Raw genomic sequence first — 19,414 nt, 5'->3', positions numbered from 1 at the left:
TAGCAACCCTTTGGTTCACAAGCTGGCACTCAATCCACTGAGCCACACCAGCCAGGGATGCATTTTTCTAAACTCACTACAAGTTAGACAGTTTCTAGTATCCGTCGGTGAAAATCTGACTCCTTCCAAATGATTGCTGTATAACATTGCACTGAATGGACTGAGAACTAAAAACAAAACCACCCCTAATATCCGGAAGTTGGTGTGGTACAGCTAGGCCATGTTATCTTCCTTTAGGACATAAAGGAATCACAGAACACCATCTTCAAATGAGGTTTCTCTGCGACTATGGTAAAGTGAGGTAAAACAAGGCCTTTTTCGTAATTTTGTTTAGACACAGACAAAAAGAAGGTCACCATGCTACCCACACAATGCCAGACACCCTCCCCCCAACTTGGCTGAGTGACTATTTCCTTACCATTTAGAGCTTTATCCTTGCTCTAATTTGCCCTCTCAAAAGTTAAATTTATTGCAGTACTCAATATTAGAATTGCTCCCTTTTTCAGACACCATCCAATCTAGAGTGCTTCCTCAGGCCTTACCCCAAGCCAGAAAGCAAGGGTCCAATCACTGCGAAAAAGTTTACTTCCCCTTTCAGTACCCAGCCACATTGGCACATAGCCATATGCCCTTTGGGGGAGAAGATTAACAGTACATGTATTTGCAGTATGGCAGGTTCCACCCTCAAGAGGACCTTGTCTCCCTTTCACCCAAGGGATTCTGGGTTTGTAAACTGGCTACATTTTATAATTGATTTAGAGTCTGGGACTGTTTTTGGTGATTCAAATTAGACATTTGTCTTAGAACTTTGTCACCTACAAAGTAAAAAAAATGATTTAGTAGACTTGCCATCTATTTACTTAACGGGGATGCCAAGATCAACAGGAAAGGTGAAGAAGCCCATGCAGAATGACTTGAAGCTTTCAGGTTGAGCTGGAATTTGAGGCCATGAGCACATCTTTCTCATTCTCGCTTTCTCCTGCAGGTAGAAGCAACCAGCAAATCCCATATACTCCTTAGTTTGACCAGTATGTTCTAAAGTAGTATCTCATGGTCACCCAGTACCTTGCCTTCAGTGCTTACTTCACTAGGAGTAGCAAGTGTGGTACTTTGTGTATTTTTGTCACACCAATGACCACTAATGCTCTATTTTCCATGGGGAACAAAGTCATTAGTGCCTTTAAATATAATGACTAGAGAACCAATTCCAGAACACACATTCAGAATTCTTACCCGTAACATTCTGTTCCTCTAGAACCACTTCAGGTACAAAAATCTTTTTTGGTAAGGGTTCAAAGAAACGGAATCATCAGGAGAGAACATGAAATTTATTGCAGGAAACCGCCTCACAAGATTGTGGGGCTGCCTTGGCAAGTGAAAATCCCTAGGACAGGCCATTAGAAGGGCCCAAATGGAAACATGGAATGGTATTACCTCTCAGGGAAGTTTCAGTTCTGCTCTTAAGGACTTCCAACTGATCAAATCAGGCCAACTGAGATTATATATTACCTCTTTCTCAGCCAAAGGATTATGGACTTTAATCACCTCTACAAAACCTTCACAACACCTAGGTTTGCGTATAATCGAATACTGGGAACTGGAGACTAGGCAAGTTGCCACATTAAGTTGACTATCTCACTGATCTTCATCAGTTAGAAACTGGTTAAGGAAATACTGTGCAGGCATTAGACGTGGGGTTTTAGGTCAATTTATGGAATGACCTTCAACAACTGTTTCAATGAGTGAAACACTATAACTAGAAAATAGTATGAATCAGGTTCCTAGTTTGTAAAGTTCTATATTACTATTACTTATACGCATATACTGAAGCATGCTCACCAAAATAATAGCAAGAGTTCCTACTACTTTCCACACTCTCCTTTGGACTTTTCTGTATTGATGAGATTTATTTTCAATGAAAATAATTTTTAAACCCTCTCCAAGAATTAAATATTTGTATTGATGAGAATGTAACAAAATGTCATCTGTACATGAAGACAGATGTTTTGAGAATTACTTTAATGACAAAGAAACAGGATATATTAGACTCAAATCTTTAAATGAATATCCTATCAATATGGCTAGACTTTAATAACTTGGGAAGTCTCTCTACTTTTTCAGATAGCATGTTCTCTAACAACTCCCATTAAATGTAGCCATGTTCAAAGTTAAAGATAGGGAAATCCCCAGGTGCACCCCCCTCAAAATAAAAAAAAAGGAAATGAAGCCCAAGGTGGAAAGTGGGAACTTGAACTCAATGGTCCCCCAAAGGCTCAGGGAACTAGATAGAGCTAGGGATTAACTATCGAATGTGGTTGAGTCTAGCCCTCATGTGCTCTGGGAGACATGAACACACCAGCTAGTCCCAAGTGTTATCTTGTGATCACCTTGAGGAATCCTACCTAGTCTGTTCAGTTTTAGAATACAAGTACCTTTTGTGTAATCTGGTGAGGTTTGTTAGAAATAATTACCTTAGAGATAACTTACTCTGGTATTTAATGACAGTTAAAAATAAAAAAATAAAGACTACAAGCCCTAGATTTTGATATCACGTGTGTAGGATAGCTAGTAAAGCAGTCCCGACTGTGATCCTTAGAAAGTCCTGCTTGCAAGTTGGACTTTGGCCGGTGCCAGGAGACGTGGACTGAGTTCCCACCACTCCACAACTGGTGAGCTGTGCACTGCGCCTAAACTGTGCACTGCCCTTTATTCCCCACACCCACTTTCCTTACTGAAGTCTGGGATTTTGGGTACATGCTTACCAGATGGTGCTTACATGACCAGCCCCCAATAAGTACTGGTCTCCAATGAGGCCCTACTGTAGACGTTTCACACGTGGCCAAAATTCAATGCTGGAGGAACTGAGTCCCATGTAATACCATGGAGGACTCTTGGAAGCTTACACCTGATTTCCTCCAGACATCTTCCATGTGCCTTTTCTCTTTATTGATTTTGCTTCATATCCTTTCACACTAACATGGTCCTAAGTCCAACTACAAGGAGTCATGAGAGGAAACCAGAGAACATGAAGGTAACCGCAGGGACTCCCAAACCACTATGCAAATTGAGATAGCATGGATCTTAGTAAATACATAAAACTCTGTGAAGGTGTAGTCCAGAAAATTAATTACAAAAATGAATTTACCTCTATTAGATCAACTTTGCTAAGTAAAGCCTTTTAGCCTAATACACTTAAAATAACACGATGGTGTAAGAAGTAGGAAATGGCATGCAAAGCTGCTCTTTCTCCTTGGGGGCTCCACTATCATGCTGTTTCCTATCCATGCACACCTTTTCCTCCCAGAATCCTTTAACTGCCACAATATGTTTCCCACTTTATATCTATCTCCAGTATTTGCCCACTCCTTGGCTTACGCTTAAAGATGCATCACACTTATTAACTGCAAGGATAGTTGATCACGCTCATTAACTTATGTATATTCAAATAACCATAAAAATTATTGAGTACTGACTGAATTCTATTCCTTAATTTTGATCTTATGTCATATGATAATATACAATTATTAGGAATCCTTACCTATAAAGGATTCATATTAGTCACTTTTCAAATTCCATTGTACACAATTTACCAGTTTGTTCAAATCGATGCTCACTGAGAAGTTAAAGCACAAAATGAAATTATAAAATGGAAATACCACCAAATAATCTGACAGAGATCATTACTAAGAGCATCCCTTTCCACACACACACACACACAGATTTATGGATTTAATTTTACAAAGGCCACAGTCTGATTTCATAAAGCCCATATTATGTTCTCCTGTTATTACATGTCCTTGCCATCACTTTAATGCCCCATGTTATTATGAAAATATATAATTTAAATTCCTATTGATGAACACTTGTTATTTCTTTTCTAAAAATTGTATGGCATTATTGGTGTGGTGTCCACTTTTCTATAATCTTAAATTCTTATACTATGATTTCCAAATCAGAGAGTCACGCCTTAGACAATTTGTTATATCTCATTTTCGAAAGATGTGTTTTTACCAAAAAAGAAAAGCATGTAAATGTTATTCCTCCACCACTATTAAATAAATACATTTGAAATTACCAAGTCCCAGCAAGTTCTTCTGGTATCCACTTCATGGGAATAAGGGAAGAATATAGGAAGTTGAGAAACTAAATGTCCTTCAAATTTGCCAAAGCCTCTAGCAAAGAAGTTTGACAAAAGATATACTACAATTAAAAAGTAATCATATCAAAGCATGTATGGAAATACAGAAATTTAAAATTCAATCAATTCAAGATTAGGAAAACTTCTGTCACTAGTACTAAATCTGATGCTTTGAATGAGTTACTTTACACACTTGCCTTACCATGGCTGAAAAATTTCTATTGTGATGTGTGGTAGCCAGTTATTACAAAGTTAAAACTGTCTGCACTGTGAGAAAAATCAAAAGTGAGATACATGAATTTATACTATATATACCAATGGGACACCAGAAAGAAATCCAAATAAGAACACCCTCCCCCTCAAAAAATGAGAGAGAACCCAACCTCAGAACAGAGTCAGAGGGTAAGGGAGGAGCCAACTGCAAGGACATCACCAAAATAACGCAGTGGGATATAGTACCCAGTGTATTCCTGCATTTCAACTCATGTTTGTTTCTCTGATTTTTGCAGGTTTCCTCTTACAGGTAAGTTTTATATAATATATATTTTCTCCTTTTGACTTCACAAACATGTACTGAGTACATGTGCTAATCAATGTTAAGGTTGTGTAGGTTCTGCAGTAAACAAGCTCCCTGTCCTCATGCCCTTACTGCACCACCTGTGTGGTTTCAGAATCTCTGGAATGTTGACCTGTGGCTGAAACATTCACTTTAATTAAACAAATTATTTTTCTCCCTCTGAGAATGAAATTTATCATTAATATGGCTTCTGTAATGAATTTTAAAATATGAACTTGACCTGAAGTGCTTACCACATATCTCACACTTGTAAGGTTTCTCCCTTGTGTGAACTCTCTGGTGAGATTGTACATGTGCAAACTGACTGAAAAGCTTACCACACACATCACACTTATACGGTTTCTCTCCAGTATGGACTCTCTGATGAAGTTTAAGATGTGAGGCCCTACTTAAGTGCTTTCCACACACCCAACACATATACGGTTTCTCTCCTGTGTGGATGCTCTGGTGCACAACAAGATCCAAGCTTGTCTTGTAGCCTTTTCCGCATGTCTCACACTTGTACGGCTTTTCTCTGGTGTGGACCTTTTGATGAGCTTGCAGGTATGATTTACGACCAAATCTCTTCCCACACTCTTCACATTTGAATGGTTTTTCTCCACTGTGGACTCGCTGATGGGCTAAAAGATGGGAAGCCCACCTGTAACTCTTCCCACATTCCTTACAATCATAGGGTTTCTCTCCTGTGTGGATCCTCTGATGGTAATAAAGATCTGCCTTAGAATAGAAGCTCTTTCCACACTCCTCGCATTTGTATAGTTTCTGTCCCATGTGGATGCTCTTATGGATATGAAGATGTGAATTCCAACCGAAGCATTTCCCGCATTCCTCACATTTGTACGGTTTCTCTCCGGTGTGGACCACACAATGACTATTAAGTGCTGATCTACGACGGAAGTTCTTCCCACATATATCACATTTGAATGGTTTCTCTCCAGTGTGGACTCTCTGATGATTATGGAGATGGTGAGCATGAATGAAGGCCCTCCCACATTCCTCACACTTATAAGGTTTCTCTCCCGAGTGTAATTTGCAGTGGTCAATAAGTGTTGCTCTACGACTGAAGCCTTTCCCACACTGCTCACATTTGAATGGTTTCTCTATGGTGTGGACTTTCTGATGAGTTTGCAGACGTGAGCTATGACTGAATTCCTTACCACACTTACCACACTTGTAGCACTTCTCTCCCAAGTGAACTCTCTGATGAATATGGAGTGCCGAGTTATGAAAGAAGCTTTTTCCACACTCACCACATGTATGAGACTTTGCTCCTGACTGTCGACGAAGATTAAAGTTGGAGATATCACTGAAGAATATTTTGCACTCATTTTCCTGGTAGGTTTTCTGGCCTGTGTAAGTTATAGACAGTCCTGCCCCAAGGTGGCTGGTTGAATCAAGCTGTCTGGGGAACTGAGAACTCTTTATCATGCAGTCTTGCTTCCTGATTATGTCATTTGCAATTTTTTGCCAGATATACCAGCAGGAAAGCTCTTCATGTGGTTCTGCTTCTGGAACAGCCTCCATCTCGTATTGGATCTTGCCTCCTACAGGGAGAGAAAATGCAAAGATGTGTACAAGTAAAGACTCTGTTCAGGGTCTTCCAGACTGCACATGTAGGAGACAGTGTGAGACTTCAATAAATCCAGGGCGTATTCACTGTGTCCTTTGGGTATGAATCATGCTCTCTGGTTTACAAGCCTACAGAAACCAAGAGGTAGTCTAATAGGCTCTTATCCATTAAGCATCAATAAATCCAAGTTAGAACACACTAAGACTCCCATGTGAGGCGCAAGTTATTCTCTTCTGTTCTTTATTTCTTTTGTTGACATAAAGTACAAGTTAAAAATCAAAGACTTCATAACAAAGTATACTAATATGATACATGTTAATCCATTGATATTTCTACTGAATTTTATAGTCAGTGTAAACTCTTGGATAGTAAATTATGCAGCAAATAAATTACATATCCAATGGTGCTGGCCAGGTGGCTCAGTTGGTTGAAGTGCTGTCCCATATACCAAAAGGCTGTGGGTTTGATTCCCAGTTAGGGGACATATGGGAGGCAACCAATCAATGTTTTTCTCTCACATGAATGTTTCTCTTTCTCCCTTCCTCTCTCTCTAAAATCAATAAGTATATCCTTGGGTGAGGATTAAAAAATTATACACACACCCTGGCTGGTGTGGCCCAGTGGTTGAGTGCTGGCCTGAGAATCACAGTGTCACTGGTTCAGTTCCCAGTGAGGGCACATGCCTGGGCTGGAGGCCAGGTCCCCAGTAGGGGGCACACAAGAAGCAACCACAAAATGTTTCTCTCCCTCTCTTTCTCCCTTCCCTGCTCTAAAAAATAAATAAAATATCAATAAATAAAATAAAAATCAATACTTTGTATATTTGGATTTATGTCACATATCCTTATGTAGTAAAAAAATCGATCTTACCAAAAAAAGGATCTGGTCTTTGCCCTTGACACCTGAGAGATAAGCTCGAAGCATGTGAAATGTCATGCCTGAAGAGTGCCTGAGTCTTGGGTAACAATGGCTGGTCTAACAGTAAGATTTAGGAATGACGCTGACCATACCAGAAAGACCAAAATGTAACTGTGGACAGACTTTCAGTTACCCAGTGGTGTGAACCAGGAGACTGAAAATAACCACACAAACTATTCAATATACACTGGCCATGTGATGGAACTGCAATAATTACTCTGCACCCGGAGGCTCAAGTGGGCTTCCCTGACTGGCGATACCCTGTAATTTCACACCTTTATGTTGGAAAGTAACACAAAAACACAAAGAAACCTTGGCTCCATGCAGAGAGGACAATGGAAACTCTAAATCTGGCTCTTCTCTAGGCTCCCTGTCATGTGCTTTTCCTCGTACTTAGTTGTAAGGCATATCCTTCTGTGCAATGAGCCCTAACCACGAGTATAACAGCATTCAGTGAGTTCTATCAGGCCTTCTTGGAGATACATTCAATCTGAAGGTAGTTTTGGGAACCCCTCCAAACTTGCAGTTGTTGTGAAGTGCAGGCGTGTAAGCTGTCCCTCTAAACTTTGTAGTTGGCTAGATACATTACAATCTTATATATCAAAAACCTAGAGTTGTTTGTATTTATACATGCAAAGTGTTCCTGCAAATTCTACACAATATACGTAGTTCATCTTATTCTTCCGTGTTGATACATATAGTAACTTAGTTAAGATATCTGCTAAAGGAACTGCAGGTTTTACTAGGAAGCCAAATCTGTATCCTACAGGAATAGAAAAAAGGTGATGCTACAGATGAGAAAGTTAAAGGGTGAGAAGAACACACAAGGGCCATGTAATGGCTTCTTCTGAGGCTTCTGGACTGTTTCTTTCAAAACAGAATGTGGAAAAACTTTGAATGGAGAGAAATTGGGCTTCCACATCAGTTTTTCAGATTGAAAACTGTAGTCTTTTACTTAGCTGTAAAATAAATTTAAAATCATGCAAAAATCATTTGGAAAAAAAATCAGAACAGAAACTTATCAGAGAATCATCACCAGCGGAATGAAACCACTGCACGAATTGTCTACACACGTTTAGTATTTCCTTGGTTACACTGAAAGATGTATTTCTCAGAATGGCTTGCTGTATAAAAAGTTTGAAAACTTGGTTCAGGAACTTAGCAAATCCTTAATTAAACAAATTATTCAAGTGGAAAGAAGTTCCAAGAATGGAACCTCGGAAAAATACTACTAGGTGAGTGTGTACCTCTTAACAGGAACTACAGTTTAAGGTTCAATTTAATAAACTGTCACTTTAAAATAGTTCTGGGGGAGGACATAGAAGTCTTTCTGAGGATGTGATAATTTTGAGTGGGCAGTTTCTTGATACCTTTCAGGTTATATTGTTCACCAGTTGAAAATGAAACAGTATGTCTCTATAAAAAATGAAGGAAAATCATCGGAAGTCATTATTCCATAGATTTGTTTAAAAGCTATGTTTGTAGAGAATAAGCCGTGGAAATAAGGTGTGGAAATGATCAGGAATAGACAACATCCAGACATGTGACCACTGTGACTTTCATCCTCATGCTTCCCCTTCTAGCACAGGGAAGAGAAAACTGGTGACAGTGAAGTGGATGTCGACTTTGTAAGAAGCAAATGGCAGCAGATGGGCAAGTGATGCAGAGGAAACGCGGCCTGCAAGCTGATTACTGTCTCAGAGCTCAGGATATAGAGTTTTTTCCATTTGTGGGAAACTGTCTAGAAGAAGATACCAGAATCCTCATTAAGAAAGTATTATTCCCCAGAAATGAGCATGCCCCCTGTGGAAGGCTCCAGCAAAGCCACAGGGAAAGCACGACCCTCAGTGTGGTCACAGCCACAATGCTTAGAAGCTTCCCTAGGATATGGGTCAAGTGCACACACACGAACACACAATCACACTAAACTTAGGTAAGTAGAAACTGTATGGGCAGTCATTTGGAGACAAGCAATGTTCTCAGTATCTTTAATTTTCTCTGTTGTATTTTTCACTTATTAGCTGTCTCCATGAGACATAGAGTGACCTGGGGCAAAAAGAAAAGGAAACCTGAGGGCTTATGCAATAGTTTCTTATGTGGGTTCTGGACTGTCTGTTTAAAAACAGTGTGGGAAATCTTTGGGTGTAAATCAATTGGTCTTACATATCAGTTTTTCAAATTGGAAACCACAGGTCTTCATGAAGTGAGCAATGAAATAAACTTAAAAGCTTGTAATAAGCATTTAGGAAAACGAACAGAATAGGAACTATCAAAACGTTACCACCAGCCCTGGCTGGTATGGCTCAGTTCATTGGAGTGCCATCCCATAAACCCAAAGTTCGCAGGTTTGACTCCTGCTCAGTACATGCTTAAGGCTCTGGGTTCGGTCCCCTGTCAGAGCATGTATGAGAGGCAACCCATTGATGTTTCTTTCTCTCGCTCCTCACCCCCTAAAGTCAAAAAACATGTCCTTTGGTGAAGATATTTAAAAAAAAATCAATACCAGCAGGAAAGACAGTAAGGACAGTAAGGCCCACCTATCCAATAAGATAGGCCCACCTATCCACCTAATTCATTAAGTCAGTAAATATGTAGGTCACGCTGCCATTTCTCTTTTTAAAATCTTTGGCACCTATAGACAGCTTGATTTTAGCTTCAGTGAGATGTCATATTTCACACCTAAAGAACTAAAATATAATCAAATTTTGTTGTTAGCTCTGTTATGCTTATAGTAATTTGTTGTAGTAGCAATAGGCAATATACAGTGTCCTAGGCAGGTCTCAGGAATATCATGGAGGACAATGTGATTGGGACAAATGGAGCAAGAGGGAGGGGACAGCAGATGTATTCAGAGAGGGAATGGGGACACAGAGCAGGCCACAGGGGACTCCAGACTCCAAAAGCCACTTTAAGAGGCTCAAAAAAAAAAAAAAAAAAAAAAAAAAAGCCATAAAGATTTTGAACAGAAAAATGGCAATGTGACTTATATTTCCAAAGGATCACTTTGGCATTATGTGAAGAACACATCTAGGATGGCTACCAGCACCAAGGTGATGATAAGAATTGAGGAGACATCTGGGGATTCTGAACGAAGCAATGGAAATCAGCGTGGAGAGAGAGAAGTGCAACAGATGGGAGAGTTGCCTGCAGGACTCAGAGCTGTTTGGTTTGGTTTTTACCTGAATTCCATGTTCTCTGGGTTGTCATTGTTTTGTTTTGTTTTTTCCCAAAGATTTTATTTATTTACTTTTAGAGAGAGGGGAAGGGGGGGAGAAAGAGAAGGAGAGAAACAGCAATGTACGAAGGACACATGGATGGGCTGCCTCTCACGGGCCCTATACTGCGGACCTGGCCAGCAACTTAGGCACGTGCCCTGACCGGGAATCTAACCAGCAACCTTTTAGTTTGCAGGCCAGTGCTCAGTCCACTGAGCCACCCCAGCCAGGGCTGGGATGCCATCTTCATCATCCACAACTCTTCTCCCCTTACTAAGTGGACCACGTCTTGTTTGAATGGTTGATGCCCCATGAACATGCAAAGTCACATCCTTAAAACCAAAACATTCTAGGTAAACTCTCCTGGAAAATTAGGTCCCTACTGCATACGCTTCTAGTAATCAGAAGCAGAGTTTTTCAAACTTTTTTTTTTTTACAACCAATTTGAAGAAATGCTATTTGTCAAAAACCCATTCGCATATGAAGAAAGAGTTAGGAAGTTCCTCCTCCTCAAACTTTTTGGAAGAGTATTAGAAGGATCGAGGCTATCTAATTTATTTCCTTAAAAATTGAGGGTAGGACTCAATAGGTTTTATAACGCATGATAGGGTCAGGAACTGGTAAGGTAGAGTAGTATACTGTAAGGAACACTTACAATTCCTTAATGAAACACAAACTTGCCTATTAATAAAAACCAAAATAATTCCCTGTGTCCCCCACATACAGGGTGGGGAAAAAGTAGGTTTACAGCCGTGAGTACACAAAACACAGTTTATTCTTGTATTATTATTTATTATTATTGTATTATTTTCCATATAAACAACTGTAAACCTACTTTTGCCATACCCTGTATTAGAAAAGTCAGACCCCCCCAAATTCAGGGAATGATTTCAAAGGCCCCAAAGCCTTGAACACCCAAGGATACAAGCCACTCCTGGAAGCTGACATTCAGTTAGAGAGGGCGCCTGTCCTCACCCACTGAGATCAGGTTCCGGAAGTTCTCCAGCATCACATCTCGGTACAGCGTCCTCTGGGACGGGTCCAGCAGCTCCAGTTCCTCCACAGTGAAGATCACAGCCACGTCCTTGAATGTCACAGCCTCCTACAACACCAAACACAGGCAACCTCAATCTCGCAACCAACCTCCACTGCAGCAGGAACGGTGCCGAGCAGATGTTCTCTTCTTATCTGTCCTTTCAAACACAACGGGAATATTCCTTGACCCTTGCTTCATTTCCTGTGTGAACCTAAGCAGATTTCTCATATTTTGCCTATTTAAATGGAAGATGAAATCAAGAACCTCCTTATCTAGCAGCTCTAAGGAATAAATACAGAGACTGAACCAATTGCCTGGCCTATCCAGCAAGACTGGACTTTTTTTTTTTTTTATTTTGGAGAGAGGGGAAGGGAGGAAGAGAGGGAGAAAAATATTGACTGGTTGCCTTCTGCAAAGCGGCTGGACCTGGGATGGAGCACAGAGCCTACAACCCACACATGTGCCCTGACTAGGAATTGAACCAGTGACCTTTCGGTTTGTGGGAGCCACAATGGCCAGGGCTGAGACTGGATATATTTTTAAAAGACTTTATTTATTTATTTTTAGAGAGAGGGGAAGGGAGGGAGAGAAGAGAAACACTGATCAGTCGTCTCTCACACACGCCCAACTGGGGACCAAACCCACAACCAGGCAAGCGCCCTAAATGAACTGGCAACCTTTCGCTTGGTGGAACAATGACCAACCAACTGAGCCACACCGGTCAGGGCAAGACTGGACATTTTAAATGAAGGTTATACCTTACTTTATAACTGGAGGCAACCAAGAAGTCCTTCAGGTGGCTAACGGATAAAATGTGGTACATCCAGGCCACAGTATAATTTAGTACTAAAAGACATAAGCTATCACCTTGGCTGGTGTGGCTCAGTAGATTGAGCACCCGCCTGCAAACCAAAGCATTGACAGTTCAATTCCCAGTCAGGGCACATGCCTGGGTTGCAGGCCAGGTCCACAGTAGGGGGCGCACAAGAGGCATCCACACATTGATGTTTCTCTCCCTCTGTCCCTCCCTTCCCCTCTCTAAAAATAAATAAATAAAATCTTTAAAAAAGAAATGAGTTATCAAGCTACAAAAAGACATGGAGGTAACGTTAATGTATATTACGAAGTAAAAGAAGCCAGTCTGAAGGCTGCAAATGTATGACTCCACCTATATGACATTCCAGGAAACAGTAAAATTATGGAAACTGTAAAAAGATCAGTGTTGGCCAGGGCTTGTGGGAAAAGAAGAATAAAGAGGTGGAGCATAAGGGGATTTTTTGAACAGTGAACCTACATGTGTATAACAGTGTAATGGCAGGGACATGTCATTATAGATTTGGTTAAACCTGTAGAATGTACACAAAGAGTGAACCCTGATGTAAAGTATGGACTCTGGGTGACTGTGTCAATGCAGGTTCACCGACTCTTACAAAAGTACCAATCTGGTATGTGTCGGGGGTTGGGGGTTGGGTATGTGTTAAGAATGGGGGAGGCCCTGACTGGTGTGGCTCAGTAGGTTGAGCGTTGTCCCACAAAGCAGAAAGTTGCTGGTCCAAGTCCCAGTCAGGGCACATGCCTGCCTGCGGGTTTGGTCCCTGGATCTGGGTGTGTATGAGAGGCAACTTAATGGGTGTTTCTCTCTCATATCCATGTTTCTTTCCTTCTTTCTACCTCTTTTTCCCTCTCTCTAAAAATAAATCTTTTAAAAAATATTTTAAAAATAATGTGGGAGGCTGTGCACATGTGAGGGCGGGGGTATATGGGAAATCTATGTACCTTCTGTTGGATTTTACTTTGAATACAAAACTGCCCAAAATAAAGTCCGTTATTAAAACACACACACACACACACAAACATAAAGTTATACATTACTTCTGAAAAATAATTAATACATGAACGCATAAAAGTAGATCACTAAGTAGAAGACACTAAAAAAAGTTATCATTTTGACAGAAATGTTATAACATTAAATGAAAATCCACTATTTAATATGAGATGTAATCACAAATATTAATAAAGGTATGGATGATCATGAGGAAAAGACTATGGGAAAATAATAGTTAATGTGCCAGCGGTGATGTAATAAAGTTGTATAACTGGATATACAACTTTATTACATCTTTACAACTTTATAATTTACAACTTTATAATAAAGTTGCAAATGTACCTGGCTGGTGTGGCTCAGTAGACTGAGTGCCAGCCTGTGAACCAAAGGGTTGCCGGTTCAATTCCCAGTCAGGGCACATGCCTGGGTTGTGGGCCAGGTCCCCAGTAGGGGGCGCATGACAAGTAACCACACATTGATGTTTCTCTACTGCTTTTTATGCGGCCCTTCCCCCCTCTCTAAAAATAAATAAATAAAATCTTTAAAAAAAAGTGTTGGAGAACTGGTCGTTTCTATTAATTTGCCCATACTTATTTTTGAAATAAAATGAATAATGACAAAACAAACACTAAAAACAAGTACAACATAAACAGGTCTTTAAGTGCCTGGTGTTCTCCTTGAGTCATTTCAAGAAAAAAATACATGTGACCTTCTGAGTAGTGAGATAGAATTTTAACAGTAAGAAAGGTGAGTTGTATGTACCTTAAATGTGGTCATTTTTTTCTTATTACTTCTGCAAATGTACAGATTCCTGAGATATGGAGATTCCTGGTAGGCAGAACTGTGCCTGGTAGGGTCTGGAATGATAGAAAAAGAACATGAAAACATGATCAAGAATGTTGCTCACCTCCATGAATGCTTACTGTGAATTAGCCAAGCAGCCCCTTTCCTGAGGTGGCTGCTGCTGTACACAGCTTGATGAGATCACAGAAGGGCACACAAATCCTGCACAATACATAGCATCTCCAAAGTCTTGTGGCTCCCAAGGTACAAAAGTGGATTCAGATATGATACACATTGAATCATCTCTGGGACAATACGTGGATTCAAATCCTAGTTCAGCCTCTCACATACCTGGGTCATTTTGGGCAAATTAGTAATACTTCTTTTCCTCAACTGTGTCATCTGTACACCCGAGAGAACATTACTTCCAACTTAACTGAACTGTTCTGAGCTGGAGAGCACTTTGAGTATATGCAGGTTTTCTTATTTTTGTAGCTATAGTTTAAAAAAAAAAGGGACACTTTGTTGATGCGGACACCAGCCTGCAGTGTCCGCAGCATTGTGGCTGAGACGAGACAAATTCACATGGACTACCAAGTCCTGTAGAGGAAAAGGGATGGCAAGGCCACTCTCTCAAGGGGAGAGCGTCCCAAACCTTGCCTTGACAGGCTTTTATTGGTTTTCTGGGCACATTACATGGAGGCCCTTATTTACTATGCACAGGTTTGCTTTAGGTGGTTACCTTTTCCAGAAAACAAAGGAGAGGATGTTGCTAATTACATCAAAAAAGGAGGATATTTGCAAATGTAAAGGGAAAAGTGGCTGAACTGGTTACACTCATCCTTGGAAGGTTTAGCATAGATTTTAGGAAGTTACTTTAAAGATATGCAGTAAACACTTGCCGGCTCAATTCAGGGTGAGGGAGTTTTAGCAAAAAGCACGTCTCAAAGCTGCCTAGATACAATGCAGGCCTGATTCCCCACGGGAGAACCTGTCCATGGGTGTGGGTCCTGTGTGCCGGACCTCACTTTTCACTGGCCTTTCCAAGTGGGAGCTGGGCCCACACCATGCAGCACAGTCTCCTATACTTTGTATATGAAATTGGTCTTACAATGTGATCGTTACCAAAAGACGTTGTACGATACCCGGACTTCTGACACGATTGTTGGGTTGTATGAATGTCACTCATAACTTCTGAAATATCTGTTAACTCTGCTTCACTGTCTTCCCTAATAATGTGTTACCTAAGCAATAACTTTTAAATTTCCACAGGCAAATGTTTCTGGGAAAAAAAAAACATGGTTTCTAATGTCTAGAAACATTAGAAACACAAGATTCTGGAAAAGATTTTGGAAAACAGGTTTGGCAGTTTCTTAAAAAGTTAACCCAAAAGCTAGCGGTTAACCAAGCAATTCCACTACTAGGTATCTATCCAAGAGAAATGAAAACATATCTCCACACAAAAATTTACACATAACTGTTTATGAAACTTATTCATAAGAGTCCCAGACAGGAAACATCTAAAATGTCCACCTATGAGTGAATGGATAGGGAAAGTATGGTATGTCCACAATGAAATATTCATGGGCAAAAAGGAATGAAACTATGATATATATTACAACATGGATATTGAAATACTGTAAGTGAAAGAACCCAGTCACAAAAGACCACATATTATATGATCACATTTAAATAAAAGGTTCATAATACAGAGACAGGAAGTAAGCTAGTTGTTGTCTGGAATGTGAAGACAGGGATTACCTATAAATGGGATTAAGCGATTTTACTGTAGGAATGAAAATGTTTTAAAACTGAATTACGGTAATAGTTGCACCACTCCAAAATTATTATATGTAAAATATGTCAATTAAATTGTTTTCAAGAACCATTTGAAAAGCTGCCTCTCATTTAAGTTAACAAGCCTGGATTCTGAGTCCATAGGCATATAGAATTTATATTTGAATGAATAAACAAGTGGAAAAAACAAGGAAGCTCATCTTTACTAATACAAATGTGTCTCCATAGGAAAGTGCTTACAAAAATAAAACTACGAACTTCAATGGAGTAATGGGACAGACATCAAAGGGAACAAAGCCAACATCAACACTATAAAGTCAAAAAACTTCCTTTGGTTCCTGTTATCATGGCTAAAACCTATACCTCAGCAACTGTGGAATCTCTACCAATGATAAATCAAATTGTGAGATATATGAGGTAAACTTCAAATGATGTACTTTCTCCAAATTAACTTGTCTAACCCTTCAAAAACACCATGAAGAAAATGATGGAAGTTGAGAAATCATTCTGGATTGAAGGAAACAACAGAAACTAGACAGCAAAAAGCAATCTGTAATATTGGTCTTACTTGGGGGGGGGGGCGGACGGACAGTTTTAAGGATCTGAAATGAAAAACAGAACAAATTTAAATATGAACTGTGGATAACAGTATATTAATAATATAATTAATTTTCTGATTTTGATCATGATACTGTACTTATGGAAAAGAATGTCCTTGTTCGTAGAATATATACACAAATATTGAAGAGCAAAAAGGACCTATGCTACAGAACAATTCAAATTTTTTAGGGGAAGAAAAGAGAGGTATAAAAGTGTGAAAAAATGTGTGATAAAAGTGTGAAAAAATGGCAAGGGCAGATGCTGATAGCTGACAACAGCTAAAGCTTCATGTTTTCAACTTACAGATAATTTCTAGAATACCAACCGTTTTCAGGCTGTTAGTAACAATGGTACAAAAAGAAATGCAGTCCTTTTTGAGAATTAAAGGCTGGGGGAGAAAAGGAATCTCTGAAATACTAGATTATGTCAGTTACAAAACAAAATTCAAATAAGTAAATTCTAAAGACCTTACTGATTTTGTTCATCGATTCACAAATTGGGCAGCATCCAATCTAGCAAACAGAAAGAGCTCCCAGGAGCTGTGCAAAATGAAAGACTTTAAATATGCAGAATGGAGCAAGAGAGTTATATTAGAAAATAAAGCGGCTTGGTTATTGCAATGTCACATTCCTTTAGGGGATGGCATGGGTCCATCAGGCAGATGACCTAATTAGTGCCAAACGGGAGATTCTTGATCGACTAGTTTAAGATTCCACGTCTAGGAGAGCAGAAGCTATCATTAAGTCTCAGTTTGGTGTCACAGGACTTAGTGTTAAGTAACTCCATTTGGGGCCTTGTCTTGTTTTAACATCTCTGTCCCTGAGAAATCACAGTCATATTGTGCCTTCCCCACTTCCTCCTTCTTTTCAGCCACAATGGTTTGGAAATCCAGCTTCCTCGCCCAGATCAAAGAGAAGTGCCCGGGGCGCTGCAGCTGAAGCTCTAAACCCACAGAGCACTTCCCCAACTAAACAGTATTAATACCGAGAAGCCACCGCCTTAAGACGTTTCTTTATACCGTCTTGTTTAATTCTCAAACTACTGTACTAGCAAGGTAGTAACGTCATCCTTGTTTTACTCAAAAACATCGGAGACAGATATTTAGGTAATTCGTCCGATGTTTCGCAGGGGGAAACTGCAGACCGAACCGAAGCTGCGCGGCCTGAAGAGGCGGAAAGCATCGGAGATGCACGGCCCGTCCGTCCCCAAGGCAGAGAGGCTCTGTCGAGAGGAACGCCGGCCCCCCAAGCCCCGAAAGCACCACTTTCCGATACAACCTCTTGCTCATGAAACAAAGGCCGGGTGGTACCGGGACCCAGGGAAGTTCGGAAAGTTAGCCAACGGAACCGACTTACCACAGCGAGAGAACTGCACGAGGTAACCTGGACACCCGGAGCGAAAGTGCTGCGCCAGGGAATACAGTTCCCAGAATTCCCCTGCCCCAGCTGCCAACGCGGAAGTACCCGAGTCTCCAGGGCATCTGTGGACTACATTTCCCAGAGAGCCAATGGGAAACACCGTCTTCCTTCTCACCCTCAGGCGAAAGTTCTTAATACTCCTGGGAGATGCTCCACAATTTCCCACAAAACCCGTGGGAACAAGGTTGACACTGTCGACCTCAGGGCGGTAATACGGGTAACTACTCGGAGAGCTGGGGTTATCCTCCCCTGAATCGACGAGCGGAAAATTCTCCCATAGGCATTACCCCCTGAAGTCTAAATTGTCTTCAGTTATTGCAGTATTATTGGCAGATTGAACAATGAGTCACGAGATTAAAAATTAATCTCAACTGGGAAATGTTCAATTTAGGGGCATTGAAAGAAGGAGGTAACTTTTAGTATAATCTTTAAGATTTTATTTTTAACTTTAGATAGAGGGGAAGGGAAGGGCAGGAGAGAGGGAGAGAAATATCAATGTGTGGTTGCCTCTCCTGCGCCCTCTATTGGAGACCTGGCCCGCAACCCAGGCATGTGCCTCGACTGGAAATCTAACCCGTGACCCTTTGGTTCCCAGGCCAAGGCTCAATCCACTGAGCCACACCAGCCAGGGCAATTTTTAGTATAATCTTAACTATATGCGAATTAGAGCTGGGGAATTGAAGAATAGGCGAGGTAGAATGGTTTTGGAGAGGCAATGATGTACAAAGGTATTAATCTCTTCTCTTGCCATACTAGTACCAGTGGTTTGGTAGGATATAATACTACAATCAAGAATCATACGTAAAGTTACTAAACACTATTAGTCAAAATGAAAATTTAAATTAATATGAGATATTACTACATCCTCACAAGAAAAACTAAAAGACAAAAACTTAGTAAAGTTCCAACACTATCATACCACTCTTTGTATGGTAAATTGGGACAGCCAGTTTGGAACATTTTAGGCACCTACCAAAACTAAAGATATTCATATGCCATAACCTTTTGGTTCAACCCATACACACATATCTCAAATTACTCTAGCCCTACATTCAGCCATAGCCATTTTCCAGTATGCTCATACCAGCACTACGTTTAAGAGTCAAGCAGGGGCCTGCCCAACGATCATCTGTAATAGAATGGATTATTGGTAAATTTACATATTGTAAAAATATCCACCAATGGGAGTGAATAAAATTCATGTTTATAAATTCAAATTCACCTAAATTTGAATTTCATAAACATTTTGTTGAGGAAATAATGTTTGACTCAAGATAGCAAATATTGTATGATCTCATTGTGTAAAATACAAAAAAGCAGACTTGGCAAATCTATCATGTTACAAGATTCCTCTATTACAGAAATATTATTCCATGATACATAGGTTCCTCTGTTGGCAAACACACTCCCTTTCAAAATACACACCTCCAACAAAGCACAGGACATTTATCTGCAGCTCCAAATCCACTTTACAGCCTCTTTGTAATAAAAAGCCCACAACAGGTAAACTTAAGACTTGTCTAGCAATCAATGTTTC

General features: G+C 40.2%; 1 protein-coding gene across 1 annotated transcript in view; it reads right to left on the bottom strand.

Moving 5' to 3' along the window:
- The window catches only part of LOC112312954 (zinc finger protein 234), a 40,397-nt gene extending 22,526 nt beyond the window's left edge, over positions 1 to 17,871 (bottom strand). Inside the window, 4 exon segments of the mRNA XM_053915395.2 lie at positions 4,854 to 6,259; positions 11,394 to 11,520; positions 14,042 to 14,136; positions 17,815 to 17,871. Of these exon segments, the coding sequence (XP_053771370.2) occupies positions 4,854 to 6,259; positions 11,394 to 11,520; positions 14,042 to 14,056 (1,548 nt within the window). The 5' untranslated portion in view covers positions 14,057 to 14,136; positions 17,815 to 17,871.
- Between the last annotated feature and the right edge of the window lie 1,543 nt (positions 17,872 to 19,414).

Source organism: Desmodus rotundus, chromosome 12, assembly GCF_022682495.2.
Source record: "Desmodus rotundus isolate HL8 chromosome 12, HLdesRot8A.1, whole genome shotgun sequence".
Lineage (NCBI taxonomy): Eukaryota > Metazoa > Chordata > Mammalia > Chiroptera > Phyllostomidae > Desmodus > Desmodus rotundus.
Note: the sequence above shows the minus strand (reverse complement) of the source record. Positions and strands in the feature narration are given on the sequence as shown.